A 22992-nucleotide genomic window follows, 5' to 3' on the forward strand; every position below is an offset into this window, starting at 1 on the left:
TATTTGTTTAGTAATGTGAACCTGCCTGCATTTTTCATAAAAGAAAGTTTATGCCTTCCCATCTATCCCAAACCAATGACTTTCTGCCTTTTTCTTACCACCGCTTTTGAAGCTTTCACCTTTTTCCTAGGCATTTCAGTGAGTTCCAGCTCTCCCAGGTCTTTAACTTCTTGTCTTTAGGAGGTTTTTTGCAGCATCATGTGTTGGATGGAAAACACCCGAAGCCGAAGGTTTTTATTGGGGGTTGTTAAGTCCCTGTCTTAAATTCAGCTGTGAAGATTGCACCACAGGAGCCTTTACGCAGCCCCAGGGCTGGGTCCAGCTGGAACCATCACGGCTTCTTGCCAGGGTCAATCATCCAGCCCCAGGGCCGGGTCCAGCTGGAACCATCACGGCTTCTTGCCAGGGTCAATCCTCCAGCCCCATCCTCTAGAGGCACAGGAACAGTACACCGGTCAGCACTTCTTAGCTGCAAAAGAAAATGAATTTAAAGCTTCATAGCTTGGCAGAAAGGACACGTTGCTTGCAATTCTACTCACATCCTCCCATGAGCTGATCACCTAACTTTGTCCTTCTGGAATAATTTCCTGCAGAAAGTCATGATGTGAGCCACAGTTTGAGGCAGCTTCCCTTAGAAACAAAAGAGAAAAGGGTATAAACAACTGCCCCTTATTCATATTTTATGTAACTTGTTTCTTTTTCTTAACTCTTGTTATTTGCCCTGGATAGCCGTTAACATATTGATTCTTCATTCTGCTATAACAGCCTCATACCTTATTCTCTTGGGCTTCCATAATATTTTCTACACTCTTCCAAAAAAAGTTACTTAATTTATCCTTTCAAAGCATCTGAACCAGTTCCGTTTGAGTTCAGGCCTCTGGAGATGAAAGAACATCACCCTACAGTATTATACATCTTTTTGTTTCTACTTTCAAGGCGAGTTTAACAGGAAGAAAAGTTTCAGACTTCATTACTTGTTGAAGGCTATAGAAAGCAGGCTGTATTTTTAGAGCAGTGACATTATTCTGGGCAGAGGGAGACTACATTGAGCAGACTCAGCCTAAGTACGTCCCAGAACACCCTGGAAAGGATTTTCACAGCATGGCAATATGGGCTGGGTGTTCTCTGAGAGTCAGTTTACCTCTGCAAAATAATTATTTCTCATATCTCTTCTGTACTTATTGCAAAACTTGGATCAAAAGGCTGTGCTTCAGGGGAATGCAAAGCTGATGGCCTTTGCCAGAGTAATTAATTTGTATTAATCCGAGTGCTTCTTTTCAATAACATTTCTCTTACTGCAAAATAATAAAAAACCCCACCAAAAAAAAAAACCCAGGTCAAATATTATAACAACAGGTAGTCAGTGCACAATTGGAGAGACTTTTGCATTTAATGTGAAATACATTTTCTTGTAGAAAATTTCTAACATAGTTAGAAATCTAATCACGAGATGTAAAATGTAGTGTTACTCCCACGTTTAGCAATGTTGAAATCTTGTTGAGTGAACAACTGTAATATTAAAAGAACACTTTGTGCTACATCCTTCTTTTGTTTCCTTCTTCCAGACAAACTCACAAGCCTGGCTTTGCAACCAGCGATAACTCCCGAGCTCGTGCACGGTGGCGTCCACCTGAAGTGCTCTTATACCCCCCCTTCCTCGAAGCCACCGCTGCAATACCTGGTGGTCTGGTCACGTCTCTCCACCCCTGGCAAGAAAGAGCAGATCCAGCGTGACACCACCCTGCAGTCATTTTCCTACGTCGAGGTGGACGGCGTAAATCTCAGATTGGGAGACACGGTAATGCCACCCGGCCTTCAGCAAGAGATCAAATACTCAGGGGAATCAAATCTTTTTCTTCAGTCTCTGTTGTGTTTTTATGAGTCCTGTGCCTCACTCGGTATACTTACAACTACTGCAGGAAAGAAAAAAAAAAAAACAAAACCCCTGGAACTGTTTCGCAACAAGATTATTAAATAGCATTTACCAGATTCACGACCTGTAACATTTCTTTGAATCGCAGCGAGTTCAGGGAAGCTATCCATTTTGCTATTTTCTAAAGGCAACTTGAAGCTTTGCACTTACATTACAGCCTGAATGCCATGAAGGTGGTATGAGTAGTAGGTACACGTGCCTGAGCTGATTTTTGCTTTAGTATTTTTTGTATCTATCTTGCAGAAGTGAGAATTTGCAGCAGAGGCAGGCTCAGCTATACGCACTCAGTAATTTTTATACTCATGGACCAGAGACACAATAACATCTTTTCACAGAAAAGAAGGACGGTACATTTTAAAATAGAGGGAGGTTTATTTTATGGTCTTTTTCATGGTGTTCTGCCTCTCTGATTCCAAATTCTTGGTTCAATAGCATACTGAAAGATAGAGTTCATTACAAAACAATCTTTAAGAAGTATATTTGATGGCTTACACAGCAACACAGATCTAGTTTCAACAACAACAACAAAACAGAAACCAATACAAGATGTGAAAAAAATTGACTTGTGTATGAATTCATGGCCTTTCATGGTACAGAAACAAGACTTTTAAAGTTAAATTAGGTTCATAACTTTTATAGGCAGAGAGCCATTAGTGATGCTACAACGAACTGAAAGAATAAACAGGGATAATGTCCCTGTGTTAAAAGTAGGTTGGAAATAGTCTTGGCATTTTGCAGCTCTTCTTTGAGATATTTAAGAAATGTGAATTTCCAGTTCTTGAAAGGATGAGTCATTTATAACAGTAGCATAATCTAGATAGTTTTTTCTCATTTCTCCTTGTAATTATGCCTCCTCAGTTCAGAATCTGACTGATGCTGCCCTCCCTTGCATTATAACACAAGGCAGACAATTCTTCCAGTTTAAGACAAGTTTGTGTTACAAAGAGATATTTTCATCAAAATAATTTCACTTGCAATCACTTCAAATCTAGCTTTAACAATCCTGAGGGATTCAGAGGAAATATAGTTCTGTTAACTAGTAGCATCACCAAATCTTTATAAGACGATTTTTATTATATTAAGTTTTTAGTAATCCCTTCTTTGTCCTCTGCTGAAACTACATGTTTAATTTAGTGGGTTTAGTGAGACTAAAATGTTCTCTTCCTTGCTAGATTTTTTTTAAAGGTCTTTATGGCCTATTTGACTAATTATAATTATCCATAAATCATTGCTGGTGAAAACTAAGCACTGAAGCCTCAGCTGTAACTGGGAATTCAGTTTCACATAATAAAGATTTAAAAAGCATTTTGCCGTGCCCACTCTGGGTTTCTAAGAAGAGTCACAAAGGGGCAGAGTCTCCTTTCTCTCCATTGGTGTAAACCTCAAGCAACCTGGTAAGCGTCGGTAGGGCCACTGCAAAGGAAAGGTGATGCCACCTAAGGCAGAGTCAGATCCTGTGGATCAAACTACCACAGAGGCAGTTTGTAACTTCCACCTGCCCACGACAGGTGCAGGCTGAAGGCTTTTTGCTCAGGCAGCTTCAAAGGAAAACCGGATCCTCACTGATAAAAGCCATATTAGACAGGAGACAATTAATCGGGGGCACTTTCCAGTTCTCCTTCCCCTTCTCCACGCACAGCCCAGTGGTACCATCCCCACAGCTACACACCACCAGGGTGCGCGGCTGGTGTTCAGAGCAGAATTTGTCCCCCAAGGATGCAGAAATTGCAGCATTTTGAAAACTGATTGCTTTTGTTTAACCTACTCTTCTTCTACCTGCACTTAGCCTGAATTTGGCCTCAGTGCTTTCATAGTCTGAAATCAGCATCTTCTCTGTTCATTCCTTGACAAAACACTACAGGCAAGCAAAGTGGTTTGTTTTTTCTTTTTTAATCACCTTTTAGGTGATTGATATCTACGCTATTTTTTATCTGTCAAAAAGTCTCCAGGTAATAGGTTAGTCACACAATAGAATATCTATTGATATATTTTAATATGCAGTCAAACCTTAGAGAAGAGTTGAGATTTACCGGCCAACATTTCTGAACTTGTATTGACTAAACAGCCAGTTATATTTTAATAGCCATCATGTGTGCTTTTCTCCCACATCTTTGGGCTCCAATTTTGTTATTTCAGACAGTAATGTTGGCAGCATAATGGTCGCAAAACTATTGCAGCCTTAAATAAATCTATAACATGCCTCTATTTCTATATAGATGCTGAAAGAAACCTACTCCATCTGATATGAAAATTCTGGCATTCCTAAGCTTTATTTATGCGACAGTGACAGAGGTCATTTCATTCCTCGAGGCACAGCCATCTATAAATTATAGCAGCACACTGTGAGTAATGAGTTATGCTAAGAAAGAAAGGTGTTTAGAAGAAAACCGTGCAGATTTTGCTCAGCACAGCAATCCAAAAGTTCACACGGAGAAGAGCAATTGTCACCATACATGAACTATAACGTGCATTGTAAAATAAAAATGTTTAAGTAAAACTGGCCGTTCCAAGCTCTGTGCTAGAAGTGGCTGTTACACGTGGCACTCCACAACAGCAGAAGAATATGTCCCAGGCAAAAATACTATAAATTAGTGCCTCAGTATAGAAAATAAACTAATTTTCACTCACAAGGGAAGAGGAGAGAGCTTTCCCCCCTCTTAAATAGTAATCCCATCCCAGCCACTGGACTTGTCAAAATCAACAGCAGAAATAGGAAGACCTGCCTATTTGTAGGTCACACCTGAGTTTACAATTTCTTTCTCAACCTTCAGGTAGAAAATGAGGAGCATTCCCTCAGAAAGAGAGCTCTGAGTGGACTCGAACAGAGATTTTAAACCAGAACAGGGTCAGAGAAATGACGAGCAAACCCCTGCAGCTGATAAGACACCTCGCTACTAACCTTACAAAATGTCTTTCCTGAGTAGATGAACTACCTACAGTCAGTCTCCACATACTGTTTGGGCATTTGGCAACTGGAAAGAGCTGCCTTCTTTATATATAGTGAGTAGCAGAGGGACTGGAGCTGGACTTCACGCAGTGTCAGGTCACGCTGCTGCGCCGGCTCCCTCCCTTCTGCAGCCAACAGCCCGTTACAGGGAGCCATTTGTGTTCAAAAGCTTTAAAGTCTAGTTTATTAATTAACTCAAAGTGAGATTGTCCCTGCTTTCCCCTTCCTGCTAACCCTTTTGGAAATCCTTTCCAGAGACCTTGTTCCTACCCCTTTCTGCAAATACCTACAGCCAGATCATTTCTTCAAGCTAATGAGAACTATTTTCTTTTTCCTCTGGCTTCCTTAGAAATGCCATGCTCCAGCTCTGCTCATCCTTTGCTCTTTTCATCAAGGCTCTTTCTCTTTCTCTCTCCCTCCCTCCCACACTCCCCAGCTCCCAGCAGAGCGACTCCTCGAGGCTTTTCTAACCCCAGCCCCATTAGCGTTTAATAGAGCAGACAACAGCAGCTCAGAGGCTTTGATAGCCATCGCGAGACACTCTTTTCCCTGGCACGATCGATTCCCTGCCCAGCCCTTCACCTGCAAGCCATGAGGGTGGCTGAGTGACTCGTACCCTCGGCAGCCCAAGCTTGCCTTTTGACATGGGTGATGTAGCTAGGAGGGTAGATCCAATCCTGGAGTTAATAGAGTTAATCACCCACAGCTTAGGCACCTGCACCTTACGAGCAGCACGCTGACTTCCCAGTGAATGGGAAGAAGTGGGTATTCCTAAACCGCACCTGATGTTGAGAAGGGAGCTCCATGCATGTGGCCAACAGAAATTACTGACCAGAGCAGCATCCCGGAATTCCCACACCTCTCAGGAGATTGGATGTCCAGGTCAGGAAAGTGTCTCCATCTACATTTTTAATCCAGACCTCCAAGTCCTACTCAGATGTACCTGGCTGTATGTAGTCTCTGAAAGATCACTACCAGTAAAAGTAATTATTTCAACTTTAAACCATCACCGTTGACACTGTGGGGCCTCTGGCACTACAATACAGCTCAAATGTTTGCTGGAGAGATGGGAAATAGGTAGCTGAGTTAGGTGCATGTCCTGCCCTTCCCAAGGGAGCATCTCACCCCCAGGGCAGAGGCTGCACTAGGAGAGCAAGCAGTGACTGCAGCTGGGGACCAGCACGTGCATTTGCCTATTTTCTCTGGTGACTGTTTAGATAAAATGCATGAGTGGTCCTGATGGGCAGACCCAGAACCCAGTACTCCCACCTGCGAGCTCTCAGTATTTTGAGGACAAGTGCTGTTGCCCCTGGGATGCTGTTGAGACAGGTGGTGACACCATTTCTGCCAGGGCTTTGAGAAGCGCGCAGCTGAGGCTGGCCTTCCTGAGAGCTCTCGAAATCACCTGCCAAACCTAGGAGCCTTCACTGACTGAAGAGCAGGGGTGGATTTTGATCACAAAACAAGTATCTCCTGTTTTGCCTTCGGGAGCCCAACCCCTTATCTGAGCGTGGGTGGGAGAGGCTGATGAAAAGGGAGGCATGGCTGTGCTGGATGCAGCAGGGAGCATCCCCCTCCGCGCCCCCACCGCCTTTGAAGATGGCTACAAACGTGAATGCGACTTTCTTGGAGATTTTTCTGTCTCTGCCCTCGGCCCCACGTCTCTCACTACACGCTCAAGCTGCCGCAGATGATCCCTGCGCTACACTCAGAAGTAATTAGGGGCACGGAAAAGGGTGAAACCGGAAGCGGTTTTATGTTGAAAATTAGTATAAACAACTGATTTGGGGAAGTTTTGGATTCTGAGAGGTCTGAAAAAAATACCCCACATTTTGATGTGCAAGTTACGAGGGGGAAATTTGCCAGAGATGGTGACAGGTCTTGGGATTAAAATGCTCTCCCAAATTGTTTCCCAGAGCTACTCGACCCCCACCAAACTAATGACTGATTTCTGCTTTTAGCTAAATATGCTGCTTACAGGGTTCATGGCAAAGTGGGAAGAAATCTGATCAATTCCACTTAAGGGTGGAAATCTGCTCCAACACACAGGACAGGAGAAACTTCTTAGGTTCCGGGGCCTTTTTCTATCAAGACTTTGGGCCTAAGAGTAGTTTTCCTCCCTGTGGGAAGATCTTCTGGTGCATGGGGGAAAGGGAGCAGCCCACGCCCAGAAGCAATCCGGTCATCCTGTCTGAGGGCATCCTTAGATTTCTGTCCCTTTAAAAGGGATGTTGAAAAATTATAATTTTATTTTTAACAGATCCGATGAGTTTGTGGAAAAATACTGCCTAACCTGTCACGGCCATCAGCATACTGCTGTCAGTGATGCTTTTATCTCTTTGCTTTAAAAAGGCTGCATCCTGAGATGGAGGGTGGGGGAGAAGAAGAAAAAGTTGATTACTGAACTCGAGAAAAAGAGCTAGTATTTAGCTGAAGGCAAAAAAAACTCCTCGGAGTGACTATCATAATAATTATGTGACAAACTGTCAACCTGTAGCTCAGTAGCCGATGAACATACCTGCTGATTGTGAAGTGAAGTGTGCACCTAACGAGGTAAAGGCACTACAAGGGGAGGAGTGACATAAAAGACAGAAATAAAATGTAATTCATGACGGCTGTCCGTACATTTCGAATTTGCAAAGTTTGTGCTCATCTCCAAAATTGCTGAAGATAGAATTGGAATGGACTGATAGTCTAAGAATATCTCAGTGTATCGTTACAGAGTAATTGTTGATTTTAGTGTTCAGTGCTTTATCAATAAAATATACCTCCAGAATACATATGTGTGAGAAAATACAATCCTTGCAGGGAATGAGGCTGGTTTCTGACATTTCCCAGGATGTCACTTTGGGGAAGATCACCAGGAGATGCCTCCGTCAGCGCTGTGCATCCTTGGGTGCAACCCTGCTGCCTCTCATTACAGCTCCCTCCTTGGCAGGAGCGCTCCACGTGGCGTGCTCAGAGGGATGTCTCCCTGTGAATATTTTTGGTAAAAAGCAGCAAAGCCAAAAGTGCAAAAAGCCTGGCAAGCGTAAATATAGTATCAGGAATGCAGGTGCATGGGATTTGCTCAATGAGCTCTGCAAAGGGACTGTTGCTTTGTTTCTTTTTTCACTAGGTGGAATATACGTTATCTGAACTCTGTTGTCACCGCCTTGTCAGATCCCCATTTTGCAGACTCTCCCTGTGGCAGCTGTAGGAGAATCAGGAGTAGGAAGATCAACACTCACCTGCTGCCTCCCCACCCAGCAGAACTTTTTTGAAAACTTCTCAAGCTGAAGACAAGCCTTTAGGGAATGCTTGGAGATAATAAATATCTAATGATAACAGGGGCTTATCACCTTAAGGAGATGACAACTTGTTCTCCTTTGGAGGCAAACTGGTTAACTACGAAGTATCTGAGGAATTTTGACTGTAAAGTATCTCTGTGAAGCCTGTTTCATTTTTCCCCCCAGTAGATCCAGTACGACCTCAAGGCCTCCATCTAGTTAATGGAACAAACAGCACCACTTTCACTGGGCCAAATTGGCGGGAGCTGTTAGCAAAAGAGTGAGACTTTATGTCTAACTTTATGAAGCTAAAAATGGCCCAAAGGCACATAAACCTGGGACTGAGCTGGACTGGAAATGATCCACCCAAAGAGCACAGAAAACACTTGATTTTTCCCAAAGCCATACAAGTGACGCTGTATTGCCATTGGGGCATTTTCGTTGTGCTCAAATGAGTTAGGAAAGACGATTCTTCAGTTCGGAGGAATCTCATGACTTGATGCTAATGAAGAGAGATTTTTTGGCTGGAAAAAGAAATATTCCAGAGTGTTATGCAGCTCGTGCCCTTATGACCATATGAATCTGGGAATATCTTGGGTTTGTGCCTGTTTCGCTGCCACTGGTCATGAGATTTGTGCCTAAACTGGCAGGTGAGAGCTACCAAGAGCATGATGACCAGTGAGCGGTGCTGGAAATTCCATCCAAAGGAGTTTATCACAACAGAAAATAAATTAGATTGGTCCAATTCCTCCTCATGGGTTACTCGAGGCTTAAAAAAGGCAGTAGCTATAAATATGCCATCTGACTGTTTGGAATTGATTTAGTATGTCACAATCTGTTACTCCATTTCCGAGAAGAGGCCAAGAAAAAAAAAAATTGGAAGTACAGTTTCAGAGCCTATTGTCATGTGCTTTAAGGAAAACTTCTGTAGTTTAATCTTATGATCCTAGAAATTATGTTAGCAGTTTGGGTTTTCTGAAACCAATGAAACATTAAGATGGCAGATGGTGTGCGGGCTCAGCAGAGATAAAGGTTGCGTGACTGTGCTAGGTATAAAACAGAAATGGCCTGGTACATTGTGTTTGGTGGGTTTTTTTGGGGGGGGGAATTTCTATTTTATTTTATTTTTTACAATATAAACCCTGTAGGCACATCTGCATCATCTTTTATAACGCAATAAGAAAAAAAAAAAGGAACTTCTTATGTAGCTGACACAGTTTCTGAGACCAGATGACTGTCAAACTAATTAAAATGAAAAAAGCTGCTTACAAACATGGTACAGGGAGAGGATATTTGATCCAGTGGACAGACTGAAGTCTGGGATCCCAAGGGCTAATGGCCTAATCCTGACAGTAACATCTATGAACAATGTAATTCTCCCTAATTAAAGTGAGTTAATATCACTAACCAAGGTGCTTGAAAAACTGCAGAAGAAAACACACTGCAAGCATTCCATGTTATTAATTGCTAAGACAGAAGCCAGGTTTTGTTGCTTATTAAATGCGTCAAAAATTCTTCCAAATCTCAAGATTTATGCAAAGACCCTTTTAAAGCCTAAACCCCAAAATTAGTTTCAACAGCAGAAACGAAGCTTAACAACTCTGCTCAACAGGAAGATGCATAATTATGTGAATTTTCTTCAAGAAAAGCTATAGCACATGCTGTTTATTTATTACAGGTCTTCTGCACCGTCACCGCTTTTACAAGGGACTCTCCTGAGCAGCAGTCGTTGCCCGAAGAGAGCAAAGGTTTCTATGCCGGGATTAAGGTAATGCCGATGGCATTGATTTACTTACTTGGCATATCCCCGGGGAATATTTATACATTATTTGACATGCTCTGAAAAACAAGTCACAAAAACATAAGCCTTGATCATCTTAATCAGTGCTGCTTTTATGTTCACTTTGAGGAAACATCTTAATAAATTATATGGCTTTCAGTCTGTTTGTAAAGTGCCCTAAAGCACCCATCAGCACCTTGTGCAGGCGTTGCACCATAAAGAATGTGCAAAAGTACATCGTCTAGTAAATACAGCCCCAAGTACTCTGGTGGTTATGTATAATGGGAAGACACACCTACAAGGATGAAGAATTTCATTGTACCTAAACCAGAAGAAAATGAAGAGAAAAACTAGTTTTTATCCATCATCTTCTTATGGTCAGGCACTGCAAAAACCAAATTGCTGAGGATAAATTCACATTGAGTGCACAAACCAGGTCTAATCCCGCTCAAGGATTGACTGTCAGTCTGGCAATCCAGGAGAATTTGAGATCTTTTGAGTATCTAAGCTTCCTGCCTCCACAAATGATGTTTGAAAAAATCTTGCAACCCATTCAGTGTTTGAAGAACAGTTTGTAGTTTTTTGGAAATGTCAGATTTTCCCAGGGAATGGAAATTCCTATTTCTGACTAGCCCCAAGTGCTCTTCCTGCTCTCGTCCCAGGAGAACAGACAGACGTAAATGGCACAACCTAAGCTCTCTCCCCAGCACACGAGCCACTGAAGCTGTAATTCATTATGTACAGGGAAATCCTTCTTCCTGCCATAGCAGGGAAGAGGAATCGGTCAAAAAATTGCACTCACTTTGCCACCTGGGGCAGAGCACAAACATAGAGTGCATGACCGTGAGGCAATGCCATACTTGAGGCCGTGAATAATGTTGGTTTTTCTCCTAGTGCATTGGAACAGGAGCTCCTTTTAACCAGGGACATTAAAAATGAGTAAATTCTATGGTATCATGCTATTTTCAGGCTTAATAAAAACCCGTTTTGCGATTAGGAGATGAGAAGCAATTAGACACCGTACCTGACAACTGCAAACATTTTCTTAATTGACAAGAATGTTAAAGTATTTTAACCACAGTTTCACCCTATAAAGTTGAAGATCATTACTACGAAGATTATTATTATTGTTATGAGGATTATTACGAAGAATATTATTTTACAAGCAATTATATCTTTTCATAATTGATTAAAAACATTCAAAATTTCATAAATATCAGTATTGCCTAATTAATCTGTCAAAATTATTTTCTTATTTCCAGTTTTTACCAGAATCATTGCAAATTGCAGAGGATGGCAAAGAGCATGTTTTGACCATTCTGAGCACTGTACCCATTGCCTGTCCTGGGCAAGATGATTCCTGTAAAATTACTTTACAGCTCAGTACTGAGGATTTGGGTAAGAGTTTTACATATCAGCTTCAAATCGATGTGATTAATTTTCCCTGTATTTATGTTACGATGAATTCCAATAGAAATTATAAGACTTAAATAACAACAAAGGGCAGAAGCCATAAAATCAACAAACTAGGCCATATATTTGTTTATAATAGAAAATAGATGATAATATCACTCAGTTTTTTGAGGAAAAATAAAAAAAAAAATCTGACTAGCAATAACCTGAATGGTGATCCTTTGAGATTTATGGACGAAATAACTATGAGTAGAACTTATTTTAAATTCCAGAAGTAAAAAATTCCATTTTAAGTTTTTGTAGAAAACTTAGAGCAGAAATGGTCTTAGGTAGAATAATTTCATTAATTATCAATAAGAAGTTCACCTGCAGATTTATTATTCAGTAAATGTGTACTGAAGCCTTTTTTCTTTCCTTTGCTGGCTTAGAGTTTTTATCTAACTTAATATAGAAGAAAAAAATCATTCTTATGCTTATATATTCTTCTCTTTCTAAAGGTTTTTTATTTTTACTTAAAAACATTGACAATGTTACTTAGAAAATTCTTGCCTTTTTAATCAGTAAATGTTTTCCTTGGGTTAATCTGGTGGAATATCATGCCTAACCAAGAGGGGGCTTATATATTGTTTGCTTCCATTTGCACTAAATAAGGCACCCAACCATTTTCCTAACAAAACATTTGTTTCTCTTCCATAGGTGATTCAATGCAAAAATTGTTTAGCCATAGGATTGTAGCCACAGCCTACACACAAAACACAAAAAAACAGCTAAAAAAAAAAAAAAAAGAAAAAGTTGGCAAACCCCAAATAGTTCCTGATATTTCCCCCTTTCTAAATCCCTCTCCTTTCTCTCCCCATTATCATCCAAGTGCTCAGACAGAAGCAAAAAATAATTCAAATGGTATCATAACACAATGATCTTAAACTGAATGGCACCTTATGGTTCCAGCAGCTGTGTTGGCTCTTGTCTGTGGAGTACTTTGCATTTCTCCATGGCTCAGTGCTGCTCTGTTCTACCTATTGCTTTTGGCTTAGATTCTCTGCTGGTCCATCAGGCAAACATCCACTGAGTTCATGGGAACAGATTTCCTTAGATATTGAGGTAGCTAAGAATGCAGGCTGGTCTGTGGTGGGACGTCCCACAGCCTCCGAGCAACTTAGACACCAACTGTTTATGAGGATCCAATGAGAATTAGTCACATAAGCTATCAAGGTAATTTTTTTTAACTCCCATTTTCTTAGGCATTGATAAAGCCTTTCAACATCTCAGTGAGAATTAATGCATGGTCCAGGAGCTCTCAAGGAGGCTGAGTTTTATAGATCAGAGTGAGGCTGAGCCCTTGCCAGGGTCTTCTCCAGTCCCACAACGTGCATTTGACTGGAAGAAAGAGGAGAGGCAAGATTTGCAGAAGCAGCTTTATTTTCAAGCTGTCAATGGGCTTGCCATGTTGGTGCCAAGAGGTCCCAGGATGGAGGCACAACTCAACCAACTAACTAATCTTTGAAGGAACTTGCCACCGAGGTGGAAAATTTCTGTTCGTTTTAATTAACTCATTTCCGCAGCTTAAACTAATAACCAGCTCTAAGCCTTGATTGCTCCACCCTGAAGCTATTTCCGTGCATGACACAGGCCGTTTATGATCAATTGAGATGTCTGTATATACTTAAGGTTGACTCTGCTGTTGTGTGTTTGCACAACTGCATGTCTATTTTGTGCCTTTATTGTCTGTAGGGTCCGTTAGTTTATCTGAAGGAACACTGTGGGCTTCTGAAAAAAAGTAATGTCAGCCACAGTGCTATAAATTGAAAATAAAAACAACTTTAGCTGAGATTCCTTTAAACCGAATAAATTAACTGACAAGCTCCTTGTCTGACTGAATCAATATAACAACACTGTTGTGCTAATTATGTAGGGAATAAGTGATAAGAAAGCTAATTACAAGCACAGAAATATCTCTCTGAGTTCAGACAATATCATAATGAATGCCAAGGCACAGCAGAGCCACTGGAGTTCGGCTTCTGTTAAGTTTATCACTACTATTTTGACAAGATGATTTTCTTTGATTTTAAACTTTTGTTCTGGGTTGTGAGCACAGCTCATGGGGCTGTAATGGCAATAACTATTCCTCATGGAAACCTCCAATTTAATTGAATCAAGAACCTTGAAAACGAGCCAGGACTTTTCTATAAGAAGTGAGGCAGCCTTTAAGGATTTGGTATGAGGGATAATACCCTATTAATATTTGCAGGTTTTTAGTTCTGTTCCTGTAGAACTCTACATGGCTAATTTAAACTATATTTTTATAAGTCTTTTCCATAAGGAATAACACATTGATTGTTTGATCATGTTAGAAATACCATCTTAAAATACTTGAATGCCATCTCTTATAAATTATTAAGCAATTCTAAACATGGGAAAACTTATATAAAAATTTGATCTTTTCAGATCAGATTAATTCCACTGACACCAGTTCTAGAACTTTGCTCTTTTCAGATGACAATTATTGTTCTGGGGCAGAAAACTAAATACTTGGCACAAACAAGAGAAGTGGACACTACTAGTCTTACACCTAGAAGAGGTCCCTAAAAGATATGATGTGTAGAGGCAGAGCCGAATGAATGACTTGGGTTGCTATTACCATATTGATTTACCACCACCCATCACTTCCCTATGCATCACAGACACTTACGTAGCCGGTACCACCATACCTTATTACTTTTCTACATTCTTTTAGTGAATTTATCCTCATAATGCCTCTGTGAAAGATAGAAATAAAACTAATATCATTTTACAGGTTGGAAAGTAAAGCACCATAACATAGCTAAGCCAAAAATACAAATCTGCTGCATTTGCCTTCTTGTTGTGGATCTGAAGTTCACAATAAACTGACTCGAGAACCCCCCTTTTCCAGCTAAAAAAATCTGTTTATTTTAAATGAAATAACTCCCAGCAGATACCTCCTTATAATAAAGCTAGTGAAAGATAAATGTTTTCCAGAAACACAGACTCATCTCTTTCTTTGTCATGAGAACTACTCGTCTTCATTCCCTGGGCACGGACCCATAAAGATAAGACTGTCATTCCAGAAATATTAGCACCTGTGGAAAGAAAAGCACCACTGAGTTTTAGTAAACTGTCTACTGCAGGGGAAAAAAAAAAAAAAAACCCAAAAAAAACCCAAAGAAAAACTCAAAAAGCAAAGCAGAGTAAAATGTGCAGAGATATGCCAGATTGAGTCAGTCACAACTGTCTTCATGCAAACCCCATCTGGTTTCAAGGCATGTGTGTCCTGGAATGTGAAGCATTTGTGTTGGACAGTAAACAGGGTACGGGCAACTGTTCGGATAACTCTTGTCAAACTTGGTGTTCGTGTTCATTTTAGATAGCCAATTACTGGGGCCCCCAAACATCGCCCTTTCGGCGTGCCAGGTGGATCTGCTGCGGGCGCCCTGCTCGGAAAGCAGCTGTGCGGCAGCCGCGGTGACAGTGACAGCCGTGACAGACTTTGCTCAGGATGGGAACCGCGTCAGCCGCATCCGAGCCAAGCCAGTCGGATGGAGGGACTTGCTTTGGAGGGCTTACACACCAAAGGATGTGAAGGTCGGGTCCTAAAATAATGCGGAAACTGTGTCAGATCTAAATGGGAGGTTTAGTACTGCAGAAAACAACAATAAACCTTAACCATATAAACATCTGGGGACTGCTGTCAGCAAAGTAAACCAAAACAGCCTCTTTATACGCCAAGAAAATGAACATGTAAAGCCTTTTGCTTTAACAGATTTGGGTTTGATTATTAGTCAGCACATCAGTAAGGCCGAATGCTGCATTATAGATGTAACCAGGCATGTTTGTGTAGGCTGGAAGAGGAGAGAAGGAGAGAACCCGGTTTAGAGAATTAGCACCTTTGTGAGAAGGAGGGAGAAGGAAAAGCAAGGGTTTGGAGAACAGTCCCTGAAAAAGCAGAGGAAAAGCAGCACCTGAGTAATGAGAAAGGAGGACCGGGACTCAGCAGCAGTGTGTTCAATTTGTGGCAGTGCCAGGAATCACCAGGACACCTCTGATGACACACGCGGCTGCTCCGTCCCTTCATTTATCCCTGTACAAAACGTCCAAAATAAAAATAATAAGAATCAATCAGGGAGGCAAGCCACGGTTTCCCTGCCTAGAAAGGAGCCTGGCGAGCAGGGACCAGCCTGTTGTCTGTGAAGTCGTTTCAGGGCCTCGGCTGGGAGGTTTGAGAGCTGTAATCCCACCACCCGAGAGAATAAACCAGAACATGGATTTGACTCAGCTAAATTTCTCAGAGCAGTGGCACATCCAAGCTGGTATATTTTAAGTAACCGAAAACAAACCCCCAATGAAATCTGTAATTTCACTGGCCTGATTTTTGTGGATTTGTTCATGAGAGAATGAGATTAAACTGGACCAAAAGGAATTTTGTCTTCAAAGGTAAAATGCCTGGCACACGACTATATCCTTTCCTCTCCAGCATAGACTTCTTCTAAACTTTTTAAGATTCTTAAATCAGAAATTGCAGCTAATTCCATGTAGTATACTCACATACTCATATTTTTTTCTTGAAGTTAAAAATGCTTCCATTAATATATGAAAATGTAGCAAGTGTGAAATGGAATTAATCAATTTTAATAATAAATTCTATCTATCTCAGTTAAAACTTGATCTATGGAAACATAATAGACATTACCTTCCCTCCCTGTCATTTCCCCATTGCTGCTTTTCAGTTAATTAGAGGTGATAATGTAACACAGTTCCTGCAACATATCAAGGAAAAATCCATATATTAAAATCCACATAATCTTTAGTCCTTCAGAGTTGTTCAAATATTTTTGATTTATGTGAAAATTTAATGGAAATGGTAGGCAGAACATCTTGACACATTCGGACTTCCAATAAAGTGGGTTTCTTCAGAAAACTAAGACAGCCAACAACTAGGACTTACATTCTTTGCTGGTATCATGCAAGAAAAGAGCAGAGTGAAAAGGGCCACGTGGATTTTTTTGTGCAAAGGTTTTACTTAGGAAGGTTGTGGCTGTGGAGTAAATGGGAAAATTCTGAGACATTTCTTTCTATCACGCTGTAGATACAAATGATACAATTGACCTCAGATTAAAACACTGCTCAAAGAGGTGTTTAGTTTTTCAGCCCTAAAGTCCAACACTCTGATAGTCTGATGTGCCGGACGCCGGTGGGTGTCCAAGCAATGTCTCTCTGTGATAGTTAAGGGGCATTTTGAAACACAGATGATGTATTGCCACAGGTGAGGAATTTTGTCAGGGAGTGTGGTTCTGTCTTCACCCTCTTCTTCACTTATTTAATTTCACCGCTGTTCCTGAAAACTAAGCTCTGCTTTGTGACTGAAAGATGCACAAAGATATAGCAGCCATTCTTCTTCCCCGCTCCGCGGATCGTGGCAGAACTAACTGGATTGCACCTCTGGATTTCTCATGGGCAAAGGGCGAGAAATGAATTAACAGCCCTGGCCAAGAAATCAGCCCGGCAGGCTGGATATGGGAAAACAGCAGTTCTTCATCGCTCCCACCAGTATGACTGGGAGATCTTCATATTGCAAATCACTGCACAGTCCAGAGTTGCATTTCTAAGAACTGGACAGCAGAACATGAAAAAGCACCATCACGAGCAGACGTGGCCCAGCAGTGCCCCAGATTCAGGTATTGCAGCTTTGAAGGGAGTTGCCCTTCCTCTGGCTTTCCCAGGCACATCTGCTCCTTGCAGGGCACCGGGACTCTCAGGCTTTGTCTGCGACCCAGCTTGTGCCCAAGTAGCCAAGAGCTGATGCAGCTGAAGCTCTCTGTAGATGCTTTCCTCTTTTATTCACATGCCGAAAGCTGACAGCTCCCGTGGCCTGATTTGGGCTCTTGTCACCAGTACCCAATCAATAACCTGCACATCAAATATAAAAATCAGCCATTCAGATGCTGTAACATGAAATTTAAGGTCAAATTAGGGGACAGGCAGTGATGACTACTAAAATATGTTAATGCTACTTTATTACAACCTACCTTATACCATACTTCAGGCATTAAAATTAGTACAATTTAATGAGCACTCTACTCTCTTGATAATTTTGGTGAATGATCTACTTCTTAGCGAAAAAGTTTAATAAAAAAAGCTTCACTTTTTACCAGATAAAGACAAACAGTGCATTACATCAGGTGGAATAGCAGCACTTTGAACTCCCTTATTGCATGTGATTAAACTCCGTTGTTTGAAAGCAAAGCTTATTTTGTACCCATTCGCAATCATGTTTTAGAAGTCAGATTTTAGTTTGTACTTGACACATGAATCCTGCCCCTAATGTTTTGTGAGGAACAGTAATGAAGAAAAACTGCTGTGTAGACTGTATTCATTACACATTTCATTTTAACTAGGTCACAGTTCGAGACCTCCCAACAGGGAACTGCTACTCTTTCACTGATCCACACATTATCACATTTGATGGATGGTGAGTATTCTACTTTGAAATAATTTGGCTCAATTACTGCAGTTTTCAGTTTCTGGATGTAGGATGCATTTGGTTTTACATTAGAATATCAAAAGAGCGTTGTTCTAGTTTGCTTATAGTGATTAATGTAGTGCTCCAATAACATACATGGTTTCCTTCCAGCTGTTTATGGTCCTTTTAAAAAAAGGACTAGGAATGGATTAATCTTGAAGCAGAAATGGTTTTAAGTCTGAATAATTTTTACAAGACAAAGGTCAGATTCCAGAAATGGTTTTAAGTCTGAATAATTTTTACAAGACAAAGGTCAGATTCCAAAATGTTCTTCAAACAGAACCATCATTATTGACTTTGAGAGGTTGTCTACACCATGTGGCATTGTGTTAGGACAACCCAGTTCCACCCAAGTGACCCATTACATCCCTGCAGCAGTACGGCACATGGGGAGAGACTGCATCCTTCCCAGCAGTTTAGTAACACCTGATGCAAAGTCCCTCTGCCCAATGATTTTCTTGTGTTCTGCCTGCTTCCAGAGCTGGTTTACACACAGCTGCATTTCTACATGGGGTTGACAGTCGTAATCACAACCAAAAAGCCATAAAGACGGCCATGCTGTCTCAGATGAAAGATATTCAGACATTATAAGTGGCAAATATCAGGGAAAGAGTACAAAAATAAAGTTGTACATCCTCCTGTATTGTCCAGATGTCCTCCTATATTATCCAGCAACAAATTGCTTAAAGACTTAGTGTACCAAAGGTACATCCTTTGTGTTTGACAATCTATACTGTGCAGAACTTTTCTTCAGTTAGCTTCCCTAATCATTCATTAACCTATTTACACCAGTTGCTTAACATAACAGAAAGTTTTTAGAGTTTGCATTTGGCATGTTTGATCCAAAGTTGCTAATATTTCAGATCACATTCCAGATTTGCCATTCCGCCATTAACCTCTTAATGGCACAGACAAAGACTTTAGGTGCACAGCATCCACAGGAGCTTGGCAAGCATGATAGTCTAATTTTTGATATCCTAATGTCCCAATTTCAGTCCATCATGCTCTGGAGGTAGCATCTGAAATGATGTCAAAGCTGGAGAAATTTGTCGATGAAATGTAAGAAAAGCAGTGGCTCCGTTAAAGGTTATATGTCTGCCTCAAATAAAGGTTTCACCCAAACTGAGTAGTCTCAGCTAGAAGATTAGCTCTGCACATCTGGGGCTTTCCAATTTCCCTCCTGCTTTGCTGAAGAGCATCTATAATGTGGCCAGGGACTTGTATCATGAAAGTTTGGTTGCTCAAAATGTAGAAGAGCCAAAAGATGTGCAAAGATATGACCATTCCGCATGATATCTGAAATTATTTTGACTCCAGGATATTAAACTAGATTAGAATACTATTTCAAAACTATCTATATATTTATATTCTAAAATATTTCCTCCTGATTTAAGATTAAGAATGGACAGTGATCTGCCAGGTTCTTGTGTTTAGGAAGTGATAAATTACTGAAAAGTGCTCTTGGAATGGGGAAACACTTTCATCCACATAGTACATTTTTATATAGATTCCATGGGAAAAAAGGTCTAAACAAAATAAAGCTATTTTATTTGAATAATTCATTTTGCAACCCTGTTATTGATAGCACACAGAAATGCTTCTAAGCAGTTTGTGATTCTGTTTGAACATAGGGCGTCTGGAAAAGCCTGTCCTTCTGTGGCACCCTGTGTCAGAATCACACAGCCTTGAAATGGAAAAATCCCAGGATTAGCTTGGCCCCTCAATAACTGCATGCTTCTTCCTTGCAGACAGATGTTCATTACTGCTCTGTCCAGTGTAGCTTTAAATGAGCCAAGTTGATGGGGCTTCTGCCATCTCAATAACTAAGTTATTTCACGAAGATATATCATTTCTTGATATTCAGCCAAGTTTCTTACCCATCATTTCACAGTCTCATTACTCCTACTTATATTCCCATTTATTATTGTAAATAATTTCTCTTTCAATTATTGTAATGATTATGCCACCCTATTACACATCAGTTAAGCAACTTCTCTGTCTGCCTGTCCAAAAAAATGTTAACACATTAGCAAATTATTTTAATGCTCTGTATTTAAGGAGCGGAGAATGCAATTCCTGCTTCTGTCCTGATACAAACCTATCACCTAAAGGCAAAGGCTGAGGGAGAGGTATGGAACTGAAGCATCCTCAGTTCCTGATGACGCTGGATCCTTCTTTGGTCATGAGTGGGTACATGGTGGAAAATTGTGTTTGAAATGAGGTGTGCGTTAGGTATTGTGAAGGGAAGAATTGTACGAAAAGCTTGTGGGCTCAAGTAAGAAACCATATGAGTGTCCCTCAATAATAAAAAAGTGTCAGAAAGAGACTGATCTGCATATTGAAAATAGCAAAGTACAAGAGGAGAAAAAGCTAAGAGAAAATTCTCCTAAGGATTATGAAGCAATAGGCTGAGAGCATCAGCTCTTGGGCATCAGGAGCTACGTCAGCTGTAAGTGATCAGTAGATGCAAGCTCTGGTAAGAACACTACACAGGAAAGAAAAACATGCAACATTAGTCAAGAGAACCAAAGGAAATAGCAGCCTTTACCCACCTCTATATCTCTACAAAGCTTAAAAAAGAAACTATCAAAATTGATTCTGAAATCAACAGCAGAACATTCATCAAACAATATAACCCAAGAAAAAACATTTGTTCCACCCCAAAGCCTGTAGGTCAGCTTACCGGGTGACAGCAGACTCTAAGATCAAAATGTTGTAGGCAGAGTTGCGGTGCATGGGTGGTGGTCAGTTGTCTCTTTTGGCACCCTTTCCACCCACTCATGTCCTGGGGATGGCTCACTGAAGGGCTGTCATATGAAAAGGGAAAGTCTGAAGACGGGGAACATTGCCAACAGCAGATAGGAGTGTTTTCTACGCAAATGGGCTTGCGCATAAACACGCTCCTGCCTTTTCACAGAGTTGCTCATCTTTTTGGGCTTTCCCATTAGCAAGGGCAAAAAGAAGGGAAAATGCACAATGGAGAAAAGCAGGGATGAAAGCAGGCATAAAAAAACAAAATTGCAACCTTTTTGATTTCCAAAATTTAAATGAAAAGTAAAGCTCATCCAAATTTAACTTATTTTAAATATATTGATTCTTTATTATTTGATTCTTTATTATTTGATTTCTTTAGCAGATTTGTTGGAAAATTGAAAAATGGCACGAAAATCAGAAGGCTGGAAGATATTTCTTTTTTGGTAGGAAAATTTTCCTACTGAAATGGTCACTTCTAATGTATAGGTTGACTTGTAAGATTTCACAATAATACTTCATTTTGGAACTTTCATAGTGATGCTTTCAGTGATTTTGAATCTGACATACTGAGTTTACTTTACATCTGAGGTAGGTAGCTATTCATTAGATAACCGAAATACCTAACTCCCACTTCTAATGATAACACTCCCCTTTGGTATGCCTCTTGCTAATATATTTCTGCAGAAATATTTATCTTGTAATCCTTTCATTCTTTTGACCAAAGGAAGTGATTGAAAATCAAAGAAGAATGTGTCATATTTTACAGTGTAAGCACAATCAATTTGTGTATATTGAAGCATAGATGTGAAATAGCGTTAATTATACTAGCTAAAATCCAGAGAGAGCACTTCCTTTTATAGCAAAGTACCTTCTAAATTAAACAAATGTGAAAGCCTGGTAAAGCAAAAGTATAGCCCTCATTACTAGTTATGGTGCATTATAAATATAAAAGCTTTTCATGCCATAAATTGTAGATTCTTAAATAAGAAGTACTAGCTTAAAACTTAATATGCAGAAAATCCTTTTAAGGCAAAATATAAAAAGGAAAATATTTCTTCATTGGTGAATTATATATATCTCATCCATATTATTTTGCATTTTATGTTTAAAAAAAAAAAAAAAAACCAAAAAATATTTTTGAGATTTCTCAAATATTTACACTCATCTATCCATCAATATTACCCCAGGGGCAATGGCGCCATTTCCTGCACAATGGCAAAATCCCTCAGCTTGCACAGCTTCATGCCTGAGGATGGTTTTAACAGTGTTCATCATAGTCGCCCAGCACTAAGTCCTGGACGTGAGTAGCCCTCCCGGAGGTGCTGTTCTTTTTGATGGTCTGTAGAAGTTTATACATCTCTAAGCATCCAACGACTGCTGAACATAACCCAACAGCTTCTCTCCCCGAGAACAACATGGCCAGCCCCTAGTGATGAGCACTCTGAAACCAGAGGACATCCTCCAGCATCACCCAGCACTTCTTAGGCTCACAATGAGTACAAAATAATTCTCACTAGCAAGGAAAGAGGGAGCCTGGAAGGACATGTCAACAAATCAAATTATTTGGTGGTGAAACTGTGGTGGAAAAACTTCAGGAGCTGCCACAATAATAACTGGATTAATAAAAGGATAAGACTAGCTTGGTGAATAGTAAGTGTATTGTGTTAGTTAATCTAATGCTACTAGTAGTAATTGTTTACATATATTTATATTCCTTTCTGTTCCTCTCCTATGCCCCATCCCTGGAGTGTTCAAGGCCAGGCTGGATGGGCCTTTGAGCAACCTGGTCTGGTGGAAGATGTCCCTGCCCAGGCAGGAGATTGGAACTGGATAAGCTTTAAGGTCCCTTCCAATCCAAACCATTCTATGATTCTATGAACCAACAGAAACTGTTCCTATAACATCCCACTGTCATAACCAAAGACTTAGGAGAGTTTTGTAATTGCTGGATTAAACGCACAACTTGAGCCATGACTTCATGCTGGGACAAGAACTCAATGCACTCCTTTAAAAACAACCCAAACACACAGATGGGGAGGGAAGGAATCACTTTCCACCCTGTACATCCATTGCTACGGACTATTAGGGCAGCAGGATGGAGAAGTGGACTTTGGAGGACAATTTAGACAATAGCAGTGGTGCCTGGTTCACAAAGAACATGTAGAGCTCCCTCATGCAAGAGCTCCAGTAACTCTACTTCAAGCTTTTAGCACCACAGGGCTGCAATTTGATTTCTCAAATGATGGCCAAAGAACCGTTATCACAATGACAGTTGTATAAACATCACCAAAGTTCACCTGACTACATTCAATTACCCATTCAAGTAATTCAAAGGAAGCTGAATGGTTCAGTTTAGACACA

General features: G+C 40.5%; 1 protein-coding gene across 1 annotated transcript in view; it reads left to right on the forward strand.

Moving 5' to 3' along the window:
* Nucleotides 1-22992, forward strand: part of LOC141463281 (von Willebrand factor D and EGF domain-containing protein-like) — a 180962-nt gene that overhangs the window by 52452 nt on the left and 105518 nt on the right. Inside the window, exons 4-8 of the mRNA XM_074145613.1 lie at nucleotides 1566-1798; nucleotides 9828-9917; nucleotides 11192-11327; nucleotides 14725-14942; nucleotides 17753-17826. Coding sequence (XP_074001714.1) covers nucleotides 1566-1798; nucleotides 9828-9917; nucleotides 11192-11327; nucleotides 14725-14942; nucleotides 17753-17826 — 751 coding nt within the window. The remainder of the gene's footprint in view (nucleotides 1-1565; nucleotides 1799-9827; nucleotides 9918-11191; nucleotides 11328-14724; nucleotides 14943-17752; nucleotides 17827-22992) is intronic.

The sequence above is a fragment of the Numenius arquata genome, chromosome 3 (genome assembly GCF_964106895.1).
Source record: "Numenius arquata chromosome 3, bNumArq3.hap1.1, whole genome shotgun sequence".
Taxonomy (NCBI): Eukaryota; Metazoa; Chordata; class Aves; order Charadriiformes; family Scolopacidae; genus Numenius; species Numenius arquata.